This window comes from Rhinopithecus bieti, unplaced genomic scaffold, assembly GCF_001698545.2.
Source record: "Rhinopithecus bieti isolate Rb0 unplaced genomic scaffold, ASM169854v2 scaffold_5260, whole genome shotgun sequence".
NCBI lineage: Eukaryota > Metazoa > Chordata > Mammalia > Primates > Cercopithecidae > Rhinopithecus > Rhinopithecus bieti.
This window is the reverse complement of record NW_016805896.1, coordinates 6,046,145-6,063,051: the sequence shown is the minus strand read 5'-3', so window position 1 is coordinate 6,063,051 and position 16,907 is coordinate 6,046,145. Positions and strand designations below refer to the sequence as shown.

Genomic DNA, 16,907 nt, shown 5'->3' with positions numbered 1-16,907 from the left:
TTAAAAGAAGTAATTTGTTTCTCTCTGTGTCCATTTAGATATTGGCCAGAATGTTCGTCAATCTTAATTTTGTAATCAGTTTTAATTCTGAATTTTAGTGAGTGGGCCAAATAACAACTCAGGAGGCAAAACTTGCACTGTGTGGACCCACATTTAATGTATCTACTTCCACTAGTTCTAGCAATTGTTCTTGGATGAAAAAAGCGTTTTCAGAAAAAGCCTTTTTCAGTGAGTTGAGCCAAATGACATTTAAAAATTAACTTGTGCCTTGAAATCACAAAAGAAGATGTTAGCATAATAATTGTCATCATGCTCAAAGGTTGAAAATTTTATGAAGAGGGGAAAACGAAAGCACATTTAGCACGACTACACTATTGGAATGATTCAAGTAGACAGACCCAAGCTCTTTAGTGGAGGTAGGCAAATGCAAACACGCTTGGTTCCTATTTCTGGAAGGTCCATCAGTACCCGAGCCCAAGAAAGGGTAATGTGGACAATGGCTAGCTCAATGTCCATATAAAGAGTGAGATTTCTGACTTCCTGGAAAAGCAGAACATTCTGAGTTCCCAGGAGAAGCCCTTCCTAAGTGGCAGAGGGCTGGTGAGACCAGTGATATTTAAATGGTTTGTTCAGCTAGCTCCCCAGAGGATGTGTCAAAGTTCAAAGGAGGCTGTTTAAAGAAAAGAATCCAAGTCAACCATAATGAGCCCATGTCACCTGGAAAGACCCTAAACAGTTTACTAGCAGACTCAAGAAGGAAGGTCCCAGGATACTTTTCATTCCTTCCCTTCAGTGATTAGGCACAACAAAAAATTCCCAAGAGGCCCTTAAGAGTATGTAAAGATCCATTTTATGGTACAGTTAGAGAACAGGCTTTTAGGAAGCTGCTGCCAGAAAAACCTGATCAATGTTGAACTATAAAACCAATTACAAGTGCTGGATAGTTCAGGGAACACACAGGGTCACTCACCTCCCTTTTCAGAGCCTTTCTTGGAGGCTTTCTGCCCTGCAGTAAACCAGTGAAAGATGTGAGGGCTCAGCCAGATAAACTGAAAGATGCTTAATTATATTTGCAGATAATTTTTCACATAATTTTACTTTCAATTTTCAGCAAATGATTAACATAATTTTAAATCATTAAAATTTACAAATAAGCATCATCTCTCTGAATCTATGTATCTCAATATGTATCTGTATAAATAATTCACAATCTCAATCAAATTATAAGTCATTATCATACTATTTGTGGGAAATCTGGAAACAAAGAATGAGCTCAGTGTCAAAAATGTGGTCACATTTAAAATAGCTTGAGTTTAAGCTTGCTTTCCTTAAACATCACGCAGTTTCAAATTCTGTCACAATTAAATTCTTTTAAAATTTGTTTTGTTTCTAGTTTTTAAATAATCCCAGCTTATGTCAAAGTAGTTTTGAATGCCTACATTATAACTCACATTGGGATTAGTTCTTCTCAGAACCTTAACATGACTGCATGGTATTTAAAAGCAGGCAGATTGAACTAAAAGCATTACTATTTAAGAATCAGCATTAAGTTTCTATAAGGTTGTTCATTGACCCCATTTATCTCACTGAGGAGTGAATGATATATGACAAATGATTAAATACAAAGAACCTGATGGAATAAACACAGAAAAGGTATTCTGCAATGACAAAACGACCCAAAGGCCAATTCAATCATGTGAATAAGGTGAGAAGAGTTGAGTTTGGAATCAGCTCTGTCCACCTGAAACTTCTGTGATGAATGGGAATGTTTCTCTGTGTTGTTACATCAGTAGCCTCTCACTATTTTGGCTGTTGAAAACTTGAAATGGATCCCGGTGGAGGAAATAAATTTTGAATTTTGTTTAATTTTAATTTCAATAGCCACATATGGATAATAGCTATAATGTTAGATGGCACAGGCCTAAATAAAATTATATTTTAAAGAAAGAGAAAACAATCAAAATATGGATACAAATTAATAGAGTTTAAAATAGGAAAATAAGTCAGGTCATCAAGGAAACACAGATGGGAGAGATTGAGCAAGCTGCACACTGGTGGAAAAAATTCCTAAATATAACACATTGTTTCTTTTATAAACAAAGTTTCACTGTGTGCTGCAGAATGTGCTTTGACAACTCACTCAGGTTTCACTGGACCTCCTTGGAGATAAATAACTGCATAATTCCCATTATGTTTACAATTAGATCACAGAGTCACTTTTCTTCACGTTACCACCACGCAGATCTTCCAATTGTGTAAAGGTCATACAAATTCATCATGGGGGATTGCTTAGCTTCCGTGAATTACTTTTAGGCTATACTCTATAAAATTACTATCTACAAAGTTTTACATAATAGACTTTATATGTTTTTCACACAACGGAAACATCCAGCTGGTCTCCTGGACCAGGATGACAATGGTTCCCTCCCCACACATCTGCACTACATCTTTGCTTATGGTTAGTGAGCCAGAACAAGTTATTAAGAGTGTAAGCTAAAGGAGAAAAGCACACTTTCCTATGACCCTGCTTAGTTATGGTAAACATATCTTTCCTGAACTAGGGGTTTAAGCTAAATAGATTTCGAAGCAGAATTTAGGTATTTCAAGATATTTCTCTGAAATGTTTGATATGAAACATTTCCCTTCTTCCAATATTGTGCTCTTCAGGGTATCAGGAGAAAAAGAGAATAAACTTTGAGAAGACATTCTTAACTCCAAGTGATTATCTCCTGGTCAATTGGATTTAGTCAAGATCCCTTAAGAGGCATAATATTTTACTGAAGTAATTTCTTTCTCTCAGTCATTCATGTATCCATTTATTATTTATTGAACACTCATATAAGGCAGTTACCTACTAACACTTGGTGGTAAGACAGTTTTAAAAATGTCACCTTGCCTGCCCTTGTCCATAGTCTATAGTCTAGAGAGGAGCACATAACAGACAGGTTAAATAATATGAGATATAGTTAGAATATCATGGGAACATATTGGAGGAAAATTTAGCCAGAAAATTAGCGAGGCAAACAGAAAAGGTATCATAGGGAACATAATAGCTGATATGAGGCACGTGCAAGGGAGGGTATCTCTGCATGAGATAACCCCAGAGACAGGTAATAGTATGCATGGGGATGAAGAATTCATTTTATTAAATCAAATATTAGATTTATCTGAATATCTAGAGAATATAAATTTCAGATATAAAATCTGAAATTTAGGGGAAAGTTTGGGGGTCATTATGCACATTCGGGAGTATTTTCTAGTCAAAATTGTAAGTGCTATGAGTTCTATCTTGGTCATTGTGCAGAACATGAGGATTAAAGGGAAAAGTATAGGATGTTGAGAGAATCCCAGCATGAAGGGGCATGAGTAGAAAAGAAATTCTAGAAAGGCAGCGAGAGAAAAATTATCTGAGAAGCACAAGATACCATGAGAATGAATGTATTTCAAGAATTTATGTATTTCAAGACATTTCTCTAAAATGTTTGATATGAAACATTTCCCTTCTTCCAATATTGTGCTCCTTAGGGTATTAAGAGAAAAAGAGAATACACTTTAAGAAGACATCCTTAACTCCTACTGACTATTCTCATATTCATTTGGATATAGTCAAGATCCTCTTGGGTGGACATTTCAATGTTCTAATCAATAGATTCAGATATGCTTAAGAAATCGAGTCAAATAAAGAGCAAAAATCTATCTTTTGTTTGGCAATAAGTGAAGTCACTATAAACTTAGCCAGACCAGTTTCAGCAAAATGGTGGGGAGAAGTTGGTTATAGGGGAATGAAAAGTATAAGGGAGGTAAGAAGTAAAGGCAGTGAGTGAATAAAAATGCTCCTTTGAACATTTCAGATGAAAAAATATGTTTCAGAATGCTGGTTTCTGGCACTATCAACATACACAGTCAGTCACACCACTGTAAACCAGTTCTAGTGTGATGGTGAATCTTATGGCCAAGTTTCCTTAGGCTCATAATTAAAGGACCTGAGCCAAGGAATCATTAAAGCCAAAACCCCAAATATTAATGAAGAGCAAGGAAGCTAATGAATGTAAAGAGCTGGGAAAACTAGAAATTGCTATACAAATGTTAGTGATCATGGTCATTATTACTACAATTTGGTCTTGATAGATTTTGGTCTGTGTATCAGCTCAGTTTATAATAGAGTTGAAAAGTCTCCCCCCATGGAGTTTGCAGAGCGGAAACATCAGTAGTTAACTTATGCATTATGCATATAATTTAGACTCAAGAGATCCAATGAATAACTGCGGTGAACTACAATTGCCCTCTTTAGACAGCTCAATGTGAACTTCCTGATAGAAAGAAAGCAGTCCAAAGTCCTATGTAAATGGTGTGATAATAACAGGAGGATTGGCTGCTTGCTTGCTTCTCATTTCAGTTGGATAATTTGAATAAATTCTTTATACAGATTGTAACTGCTGTCATTTTGATAATACTCCAACTTGAAAATTTGGATTGTTGGGTGCAGCCCCTTGCCAGCTCCAAACAAATGGAGGTTGGCTAATGATGGATTTGAAGGGCACCCTGGCATCATTGGTAGACAGAATATTTCTTTGCTATGAAGTCTCCAATCGGGCAAGATTTTCTATTGCTGTTAAATAGGAGTTTATAAAACTCTAAAACTGCTGTAGACCCATAAACTGATGAGTGAACTGGAGCCTTCCTCTTTCACCCATAGAATCCCCAAGTTCAGTTTAATCAATCTCCTTGCCTTCAATCGTTTTGATTTATCTAAGATCAACCCTTCCCTCCTGCCATCCAAGGTACATAATTATCTCTGTTTAACTATAATATAATTAATAATTATATTATAGCCTGTTTCCTTTTGACATCATTCTATTTTTTTCTAAAAGATTCACTTATTAAGCAAATATTATTGAGCACTTACTATATGTCTGACCTTACTTAGAGGGATATAACAGTGAACAAGATGAAGTTTCTGCTTTCAAGGAATGCATATCTATAATGGGAAATTGTCTTGAAAATATATCTCTCAATTCAATTAGATAGGTATTAGAATAAAGACGCATGCAGGGGAATGATCAATATTCCAAAGAGCGGAAGGATGATGAGGTAGAATAGGGAAGTGTTTAACCAGAGTCCTAAAGGGTTTTGACATATAGACAAGAAGAGGAAGAATGTGTCTCTTTTTGTTTTCTTGATGTCCTTGGTTCTGCCTTATCCAACTTTGCTTCTCTTAAAGTTACAAAGATTTGAACATGAGAACTCCAAAATATTTAAATCAAATTCAAATGCTGCTAAGGTATCCTCTTTTATTCTTCTACCTACATATTTGTCTTGAACATGATATAATCTGCATGGATGGTGTTATTTTAATGACGTTTGTTTTAAAGGTTCTAGAAACATCATTTTTCCCTTCAATCTTTGCACTCCTAATTCTACTGCCAACCTGCATCATACTTCACAACTTCTCCAGTGAGTGACTTGAATTCTCATTATTTTCATCTATTTTATAAATTAAATCATATGTAAGGTTATAATTCTACTTGATCTCTTAGAAGTTACTGCTCCCTTCCACATATTTCAGATCTCTACAAATCCTAAAATCAAGAATTCTCAAACTGAGATTAACTGAGATTAATAAGAATTCTCAAACTGAGCTCCCTTCCATATATTTCAGATCTCTCAAATCCTAAAATCAAGAATTCTCAAACTGAGATTAACTGGAGTTGTCATCCATCAGCTACGATGCTGGCATCTAACATAATGCTAATCTTCAGTTATGTCCTTTTTAGCTCTCAAGATTTATGCATAAGTATGTAGTTTCTTTCTCCAGAGCTCCAAAACTGTTACAGGGAATGACTATTTTGATGTCTTAAAGATGAAGAAATGATAGATATGATAATGCCATTTTAAAAAGTTAGACCATTTGGAATTCCCAGAATTTATGAAGAAAGTACCCAAATAAAGGACATTGTGGGCCCTATCAATCTAGCTGCCTTTCTGTGATTAAAACAAGCAAAAACTAAACAAACAAAAGTAAAAGAGCAGGAGACAATATCATTGTTACAGGTAGTATACATTTTGTGGGTGAAGAATACAAAACTGGTATTTAGAGCTGCTTTATAACAAGGGAAACATCACTTCTCTTGCTACCATTATATTGCTAGAATCCTTTCTCAAGTGAACACTAGACAAATTCTCTTTGGTTTGAGACTAAAGCTGTTGTTTGCCCAGATTAGTGTTTTGATCTTTGTTGCTGTTATTGCTGTTGTTTATTTAAATTCAGCTACACTCAGACCAAAGTCATTGCTAAAAGACATTCACATCATTTTTACTTTTCTGCATGCCATACTGATTAATCTGTTACTTTTGTTTCATTTGAAGTGTACACAGACAGCCTGAAGTGTTTGATGTTATTGGTTGCTGTGTCCTTAAGATATCATTATCTCATCATATAAGAACCAAAGCGGGAAGATTGCTTGAGCCCAGGAGTTCGAGACCAGCTTGGGCAGCATAGTGAGTTCCTGTCTCAAAAAATAATTTAAAAAATCAAATTAAAAATTAGGCAGGTGTGGCAGTGAGCACTTGTAGTCCCAGCTACTCAGGAGACTGAGGTGGGAACATTGCAGTTGCACCCCAGCCTAGGTGACAGAGGGAGACCTTGCCTTAAAAAAAAAGAGCCAATGCATGTATTAACTAAACAACTCCAAAATCACTATACACGACCTTGAGCAAGTCACATACATTTCCAGCCCTGTTTCTTTCTTTGTAGTCTTTACACAACGAAGTGGTTGCTATCAAATGACTTCTCATGTCCCTTTAGCCTCTGTCATTTTATGATAGGAAAGTTTTGGGGAAGAAACATACAGAAAAAGCCGACTTCAACATAGTTACCACAGCATCTATATTCAAACTGTGCGTTTATAAAACGTGCTTTTCTAAACACTTATATGGCTGCATACCTGAGATTTATACCAAATTTCCTATGTGGCTTTTGGGCAACACTGAAAAATATAATTGAGGAATGGATATCAATGCTGTGTGATTGTGTGTGTGTGTGTGTGTGTGTGCTGTCATACATGCTTCAGAGGATAAATTGAGGATACTGTGAGAGTGTATATCTATACCTCATCTAGACTTGGAGTTTTGGATTTAAAGAAAGGGTGTGCAATGAATGAGGAGAGAGTAGGGGAGAAGCAGATGAAAGAAAACTTCAGGTGGGTAGACCTTGAAGCTGGAAGAGCTGGCTCACATTAGTTCCCTAAGAACAACGAAAGCCCATAGAAAGTTTTAGATGGTGAAGTGAAGTGATCAGATTTGCCTTTTTTAAAAAATTATTTTGATTCCTCTATGGAGAATTGGTTGAAGGTCAGGAAGGACTTAGGGAGCCCTGCTCACTGACAATGCATAACAAAACTTTCTTTGGATTTACTATCAATTTTTACCCAGGATATTGGTAGCTGCCCCAAAGTGCTCTCTGTTCTTCTCAAAAAACTCTTTCAAAGTGTTCTCACTTGTGTATTCTCCTTTTCCTTATTTTTATATGTTATCTTTCTTACCACTGGTAGTTCTCTGCCTTTAATGACAAAACAGTGCTTTCCTCTGGCTTACTAAGTGAAATAAAAGTGCAAAGTGGGTCATGAAATGTTTGTAGTCCTACAGTACCATCAGCTTAGAAAAGTTCCATGCTTAGGTTAATACTCTACTGTCAATGCCTTAAATTCTTAAGTTTTAAACAAGAGGCTTGATATTTTCATTTTGCATGGAGCCCCCAGAATTATTTAGCTATGTATGAAACATACTTCCAGCATTGTAAACTAAGTGATTTCCTAGAGTATAAGCTCAGACTAATAATGTAATTTCTCCCAAAATATAAGCTCACCCAGCCTGATTAAAAATTTTAAATTCAAGTTGGATGTGGTTTCCAAGCATTTCCAGGAAAAAAAGATATATTTTGTTTTTTTGTGTGTGTTTTTTAAAAAACAAACAAACAAAAAATCATAAGTTCCAACTGGTACTACCAATCCAAATACAAGATTACGGAGTTTTTGCTTAAATGTACTGATTTTACATCTGTGTCTACTTTGACCCCTGCTGAAAATGCCAGCTTTCACTGACACCCACATAACTGGCAATTTGCTTTTTACCACAATACACAGACAGCAGTCCCCAAATAATAATATGATTACTGAAAAATACTTTAAGGTTTAATCACTGGCTTCAATCTTATGGAGTCAAATTACGATTTTTGGAATCACTTGGACAAGTTCCTCTATGTGAGGCTATGCCAACAACTCGTTAAATAATTGAAGTTTATTTGCATCATTTTTCTTTTAATTTGAAGAATTTTAAAAAACAGTTTAATAATTACATAAATGTATATTGTTCCAAAGTTAAATATATAAAACAAAGTGTAAAAACCAAACATATTAGGAATATTCTAGCTTTTATTCCTGCCCCATATGCTATTCTCTCCCCACTCCCACATCTACATAAACTTTTTAAAAAAAGTTATAGTTTATGCATCGAATTGTATAAATCCTTATTCCATGAATGTTGGCATTCTATAAGTACTTTTCACTACCTGAAGATCACTATATAATAGTATATAAAGGTATTTCCTGTATGGGCATGGTGGCTCACACCTGTAAACCCAGCAGTTTGGGAGGCCAAGGTGGGCAGATCACTTCAGCTCGGAGTTCAAGACCAGCCTGGGCAACATGGTAAAAACTTTGTCTCTGCTAAAAAAAAAATAAAAATAAATTAGCCCAGCATGGTGGTAGGCACCTGTAGTCCCATCTACTCTGCAGGCTGAGATGGGAGGATCACTTGAGCCTGGGAGGCAGAGGTAGCAGTGAGCCAAGGGCACATCACTGTACTCCAGCCTGGGCAACAGAGTGAAACTCTGTCCTAAAAATAGAAAAGATAGTTCCTATTACTATTTATACTCTTTTGTTTGGATGAGCTATAATTTAATCAGTCAGCCATATATTGCTGGGCACTTTTATTGGCAACCATTTTCTTTTGCATTTATAAATAACAGTGCAATAAATAGCCTTGAACATGTCTCTTTCTGTAACTTTGTCAGTGTGTCTTTGAAATAGACTCCTAAGAGAGAGATTGCTGGATCAAATGGTAAATGTGCATTCAATTTTTTCTATTAATATATACTGTCAGATTCCACTCTAACTTTTTGCATTGAGCAGGGCATGATAGTACCTTTTTAACCACAGTCTTGTTAAAAAAAATTCTGTTAAGCATTTGGATTTTTGCTAAACTGATGGGTAGAAACTGCATTTCTCTTATTAGGAGTGACTGAGGTTGAGGAACTTTATAAATATTTAAAGAACATTTGCATTGTCTTTCTGTGAATTGTGTGTTTATTTTCTAGCATTTTAATCATATGATTTTGGGTATAGTTTTTCCTTTGTTTTTAGAAGACCTTCATATATTGACCTGCTAACTCTTTGTGGTAGAGTTAGCTAATACATTTTCCAGTTATCTTTTTACTTTTTTATGGTGTTTTTTGTCATGCAAAAGGGGTCTCTGTGTGTGTGTGTGTGTCTGCGTGTGTTTGTAATGAAACTTTCCTCCTGGATTTAAAGTATAGTTAGGAAAGTTTTTCTTGCCACCCAATTATGAGAACAGTATCCATGTATTTTTTTCCTCATACATGCATGGCTTTATATTATACAGTTAAATTTCTGACTCCTTTTGACTTCAACCTGGTATATAAGTTCAGAAAATTCCTAAAAATTTACCAACCAAGAGTCAGTACAGGCTGGCTCCAGTACAACACTGCTGATAGAGCATGCCATTGACATTGACAAACTGTCTTCTGGAGACCCATGCGTCCTTTCCATGTGTTGTTTCATTTTGTATGTTCTTAGTTATGACTGTGTATGTTTCATGAAGTTGGAAAAGTTCCTGGTGCCTCAAAATTTCCAAGTCAAAAGCCTCTTTGAACATGGAAAGAATATGCATTACAGCATTGGTGGCAGAATGAATCACTATTTAGAAAAAAAGCTTTTGCTGTTTCTCTAGTTGAGATTTTTTTTTTTTTAGTGTAAACAGCAATCATTCAATTGTATGAAGTGCTGCCACTTTCAGAGTCAGCAACAGAAGCGGGACAGACAGTAGAGAGACAATCATTATGTATTAAATGGCCTTGTTTTTATTAATAGCAGATTGGCACTGATTATTTCTTATCACAGTCTATCCATTTTCTTCTCTCAAGTTTAAAAAATTTACCACCACCTCCCCTCACCGAAGAAAACAAGCAAACAAACAAACAAACACTATCTATGATAAATACTCACCACTACTGGAAGCATCATTCAGATTTAGCAGACCCCCTCCGAGCCCTCTGTAACTATGGTAACTATAGGTCCCATTTCCGTTGATGTACAGCACATCCTGTGAGCCTGGAACAGCTGATGTTGAGTAAGTGGCCTGGGTCGCCTCTGGTTTACACTGTTTGTCAGCTGGAGCAGACTCATCCTGCAAGGACAGACAGCATTCCATTATTTATCACCTCATTGTGCTATTTCACCTTGAACAGGACTACTTTGTTGTTATCTAAATATCTGCATTGAATAAGAAAAAAATATATAGTGAATGTTAAGTAAGCACAGATGCACATTTTTAACATCTTCGCTAAAAACTAAAACAAGGAAAGCAAAATAACAATGTGGGCAGATTGGAGATGCAACAACTGACAGTTTTCAACTGAATATAAAATGACATGAAGAAAGTTACTCACAATAACCAAGAGGTGGAAGCAGCCTAAACATCTATTGACAAATAAATGAATAAAGAAAATATGGTACATACATACAATAGAATACTATACAGTTTCAAAATGAAAGAAACCCCATCATATTACAGCATGGATGAACTTAAGGACATTGTGCTAAGTGACATAACCACAAAAAAACCAAATATTGCATGATGCCACTTATGAGGTATCAGAAGTAATCAAAGACAAAGAAATATAAAGTAGAATGAGCATTTTCAGCACTTGGGGAGGAGCTGCAGATTCTTCTACAGAGAAGACCTGCAGAGTCTTCTACAGGTACAGAGTTTCCGTCATGAAGGGATGGAGGTGGAGTAGTTCTGGGCACTACTGCACAGCCATGTGCATTGGCTGACAATATTGTACCGCACACTTGGAAATTGTTGGAAGGGTAAATTTTATTTTAAAGTTGTTTAAAATAACTTGCTAGGCTTTAAAATTTAAATGAAGAGATATTACAATGGAAAATAAATATTGAATAAAAGTTGGGTTCTTGAAATCTGTTTTGCACCCTTTTATCTTCCTTTCTCTCCTTCTCTGTCATCTCTCTCTTCTTCTGTGTATGTGTGTGTGTCTTTCTCTTTTTATCATTTTATGTTTACAGAAAAATTTGAGTGCCGACTCCAAGCTGATTCCATTACATGCATTACAACAGACTGACAAGGACGTGAATTCATCCAAACCTTTCAGTTTTTTATTTGTTTGCTCATTTTTAAGCTACGCTAGTGTTCACAAAATTTTCTTCAGTCCTTCTAATCATGTCAAGTTGTGAGGAAATAAAATGTTCAAATTGCAATAAACTGTATATACTTTCAATAGCAACACAGATTGAATTCCCCTTCAGCTGTGAGTTTATAAGACTTAAAATATATACATATATGAATTCACTTTCCTTCTGCATTCTTCATCTTTTTTTTTCACTTTTTGTTAGGAAGTAAAGAATTAATAGGAAAGAATTATAAAAAGATTTCTGGTGAGTTCTTAGGAGAGGTTTTTGGCACAATCAGAAGTATTTTGGAGCTCTCAAATGTTGAGTATGTGGTTAATGGAACAAGTAACTTTTAAATATATTTTTTGTGGCCCCAAAGGGATGAAAACGAGGAAATATGAAATTAGTTTGTTCTGTGGAAACAGCAGTACTGTTATATTGAAAATACTATGATCATTTATATTGTGAATTATCGCCATGACTATCAGCATAACACAGTTAGGGTTTTGCTCTTGTTCATCGAATTGAATCCACTATAACTGACCCATTATACTCAGCTGCACACGTGAGACACATAATCTATAGGCTTTCAAATGTTTTCATATATAGTAAGACTATAAAACAAACAGCAAAATATCGCAAAGTAAATTGAAGTAAAAATAAGAAAAAAAAGAAAATTGAAAAGAAAACACAGGGCAATATATTAAAACTTGAATGTAGATATAAATTTATTTTCCAAGCATTACTTTTAAAAAAATTATTCCTCTGAGATATATTTAGTGCAAACATTAATTGGCTGAAATTGGTGTATGAACTAGAATGTCTAATTGTAATTTAAACTCTTGTCATTTAAATCATAGAAATCCTAATACCCCTCAAGCACAGGCAACAAAAGCAAAAATGGACAAACAGGATCACATCAAGTTAAAACCTTCTGCACAGCAAAGGATACAGTCAACAAAGGGAAGTGGCAACCCACAGAATGGGAGAAAATGTCTGCAAACTACCCATCTGACCAGGGCTTAATAACCAGAATATATAGAGAGCTCAAACAACTCTAGGGAAGAAATCTAGTAATCTAATTTTAAAATGAGCAAAATATTTGAATAGACATTTCTGAAAAGAAGAAATACAGATGGAAAACAGGCATATGAAAAGGTGCTCCACCAACATGGCACATGTATACACATGTAACAAACCTGCACGTTGTGCACATGTACATTAGAACATAAAGTATAATAATAAAGAAAAGGTGCTCACCATCATTGATGAACAGACAAATATAAATCAAAACTACAGTGAAATAACATCTTACATCACTTAAAATGACTTATATCCAGAAGACAGGCAATAATAAATGCTGGCGAGGGTGTGGGGAAAAGGGAACCCTTGCACACTGTTGGTGGGAATGTAAATTAGTACAACCAATATGAAGAACAGTTTGGAGGTTCCTCAAAAATCTAAAAATTGCCCTACCATCTGATCCAGCAATCACACTGTGGGCTATCTATCCAAAAGAAAGAAAATCAATATATCAAAGATGTATCTGCACTCCTACGTTTGTTGCAACACTGTTTACAATAGCTAAGATTTGGAAGCAACCTCTGTCCATCAACAGATGAATGAATACAGAAAATGTGGTACATATACACAATGGATTGCTATTTGGTCATAAAAAAGAATGAGATTCAGTCATTTGCAACAACATGGATGAAACTGGAGATAATTATCTTCAGTGATAAACCAGACAGAGAAAGACAAACATTGCATATTCTCACTTATTTATGGAACCTAAAAATCAAAACAGTTGAACTTATGGACATAGAGAGTAGAAGCATAATTACCAGAGGCTAGGAAGGGTAGTGAGGGGATGGTGAGATGGGAGGTGGGGATGGTTAATGGGTAAAAACAAAAATTGAAAGAATAAATGGCTGAATGCAGTGGCTCACGCATGTAATCCTGGCACTTTGGGAGGCCGAGGTGGGTGGATCACCTGAGGTCAGGAGTTCGAGTCCATCCTGGCCAACATGGGAAAACCCCGTCTCTACTAAAAATACAAAAATTAGCCAGGTGTGGTGGTGGGCCCCTATAATCCCAGCTACTCAGGAAGCTGAGGCAGGAGAATCACTTGAACCTAGGAGGCAGAGGTTGCAGTAAGCCAAGATCATGCCACTGCACTTCAGCCTGGGTGACAGAGTGAGACTCCATCTCAATAAATAAATAAATAAATAAATAAATAAATAAATAAATTATTAACTATTATTTGATAGTGCAACAGGGTGACTATAGTCAATAATAACTTAGTTTTATACTTTAAAATAACTCAAAGAGTGTAACTGAATTGTTTGTGACTCAAAGGATAAATGCTTAAGGGGATGGTTATCCCATTCTCTACAATATGCTAATTTCACATTGCATGCCTGTACCAAAACATATTATGTACCTCATCTCTCTCTCTCTCTCTCTCTCTATCTCTACTATGTATCCACAAAAGTTAGAAATAAAAAAAGATTTAAAAAATAAATAAATCACAGAAATCTCTGGAAGAGTAAATTACTTTAGAATAGCATAATCCTAAAAGAAAATGTCTTAAAGAAGGAACCTTGAATCACATTTTGTTGGTATTACTTTAGATTTGGTAGTCAGCAAATTGCAGATTATTATTATATTTTAATTCTGAAAGTTATTCTTTGCTGTTAGAAAGTACTGAGGAAGGTGAGTTTGCTATTTTTTTTTTAAATTATACTTTAAGTTCTAGGGTATATGTGCACAAGGTGCAGGTTTGTTACATAGGAATACATGTGCCATGTTGGTTTGCTGCACCCATCAACTCCTCATTTACATTAGGTATTTCTCCTAATGCTATCCCTCCCCCAGCCGCCCACGCACCAACAGGCGCCAGTGTGTGATGTACCCTGCCCTGTGTCCATGTGTTCTCATTGTTCAACTCCCACCTATGAGTGAGAACATGTGGTGTTTGGTTTTCTGTGCTTGTGATAGTTTGCTTAGAATGATGGTTTCCAGCTTCATTCATGTCCCTGCAAAAGACATGAACTCATTCTTTTTTATGCCTGCATAGTATTCCATGGTATATATGTGCCACATTTTCTTAATCCAGTCTATCACTGATGGACATTTGGGTTAGTTCCAAGTCTTTGCTATTGTGAATAGTGCTACAATAAACAGGCATGTGCATGTGCCTTTATAGTAGCATGATTTATAATGCTTTGGGTATATACCCAGTAATGGGATTGCTGGGTCAAATGGCATTTCTAGTTCTAGATCCTTGAGGAGTCACCACACTGTCTTCCACAATGGTTGAACTAATTCACACTCCCCAAAACAGTGTAAAAGCATTCCTATTTATCCATATCCTCTCCAGCATCTGCTGTTTCCTGACTTGTTAATGATTGCCATTCTAACTGGTGTGAGATGGTATCTCATTGTGGTTTTGATTTGCATTTCTCTGATGGCCAGTGATGGATGATGAGCATTTTTTCATGTTTGTTAGCTACATAAATGTCTTCTTTTGAGAAGTCTCTGTTCATATCCTTCACCCACTTTTTGATGGGGTTGTTTGTTTTTTTCTTGTAAATTTGTTTAAGTTCTTTGTAGATTCTGGATATTAGCCCTTTATCAAATGGGTAGATCGGAAAGACTTTCCCCCATTCTGTAGGTTGCCTGTTCACTCTGATTATAGTTTCTTTCACTGTGCAGAAGCTCTTTAGTTTCATTACATTCCATTCGTCTATTGTGGCTTTTGTTGCCATTGCTTTTGGCGTTTTAGTCATGAAGTTTTGCCCATGCCTATGTCCTCAGTGGTATTGCCTAGGTTTTCTTGTAGGGTTTTTACAGTGTTAGGTCTTACATTTAAGTCTTTAATCTATCTTAAGTTAATTTTTGTATACGGTATGAGGAAGGGATCCAGTTTCAGCTTTCTACATGTAGCTAGACAGTTTTCCCAGCACCATTTATTAAATAGGGAATACTTTCCCCATTGCTTGTTTTTGTCAGGTTTGTCAAAGATCAGATGGTTGTAGATGTGTGGTGTTATTTCTGAGGCCTCTGCTCTGTTTCATTGGTCTATATATCTGTTTTGGTATCAGTACCATGCTGTTTTGGTTACTGTAGCCTTGTAGTATAGTTTGAAGTCAGGTAGCCTGATGCCTCCAGCTTTGTTCTTTTTGTTTAGGATTGTCTTGGCTAAATACCAACAAGACAAAGCAGGAAAGATCTAAAATCGACACCCTAACATTACAATTAAAAGAGCTAGCGAAGCCAGAGCAAACAAATTCAAAAGCTACCAGAAGGCAAGAAATAACTAAGATCAGAGCAGAACTGAAGGAGATAGAGATACAAAAAACCTTCAAAAAATCAATCAGTCCAGGAGCTGGTTTTTTGAAAAGATCAACAAAATTGATAGACTGCTAGCAAGACTAATAATGAAGAGGGAAGAATCAAATACATGCAATAGAAAATGATAAAGCGTATATCACCACTGATCCCACAGAAATACAAACTATCATCAGAGAATACTATAAACATCTCTACGCAAATAAACTTGAAAATCTAGATGAAATGGATAAATTCCAGGACACATACACCCTCCCAAGACTAAACCAGGAAGAAGTTGAATCTCTGAATAGACCAATAAGAGGTTCTGAAATTGAGGTAGTAATTAATAGCCTACCAAACAAGAAAAGTCCAGGACCAGATGGATTCATAGCTGAATTCTACCAGAGGTACAAAGAGGAGCTGGTACCATTCCTTCTGAAACTATTTCAATCAATAGAAAAGAGGGAAACCTCCCCAACTTATTGTATGAGGTTAGCGTCATCTGATACCAAAGCCTGGTAGAGACACATCAAAAAAAGAGAATCTTAGGCCAATATCCCTGATTAACATTGATGTGAAAATCCTCAATAAAATACTGGCAAACTGAATCAAGCAGCACATCAAAAGCTTATCCATCACAATCAAGTCAGCTTCATCCCTGGGATGCAAGGCTGGTTCAAAATATGCGTATCAATCAATGTAATCTATCACATAAACAAATCCAATGATATAAACCACATGATTATCTCAATAGATGCAGAAAAGACCTTCGAAAAAATTCAACAACCTTCATGCTAAAACTCTCAATAAACTAGGTATTAACGGAATGTATCTCAAAATAATAAGAGATATTTATGACAAACCCACAGCCAATATCATACTGAATGGGCAAAACTGAAAGCATTCCCTTTGAAAATCGGCACAAGACAAGGATGCCCTCTCACCACTCCTATTCAACATAGTTTTGGAAGTTCTGGCCAGGGCAATCAGGCAAAATAAAGAAATAAAGGGTATTAAATTAAGAAAAGAGGAAATCAAATTGTCTCTGTTTGCAGATGACATGATTGTATATTTAGAAAACCCCAT

The 16,907-nt window shown here is 35.9% G+C and overlaps 1 protein-coding gene across 10 annotated transcripts in view; it reads right to left on the bottom strand.

Annotated features, from left to right (window-relative positions):
* Positions 1-16,907, bottom strand: part of NOL4 (nucleolar protein 4) — a 397,837-nt gene that overhangs the window by 15,794 nt on the left and 365,136 nt on the right. For all 10 annotated transcript variants that reach the window (XM_017874065.1, XM_017874067.1, XM_017874066.1 and 7 more), the window contains one exon: positions 10,302-10,482. In XM_017874065.1, the coding sequence (XP_017729554.1) occupies positions 10,302-10,482 (181 nt within the window). The remainder of the gene's footprint in view (positions 1-10,301; positions 10,483-16,907) is intronic.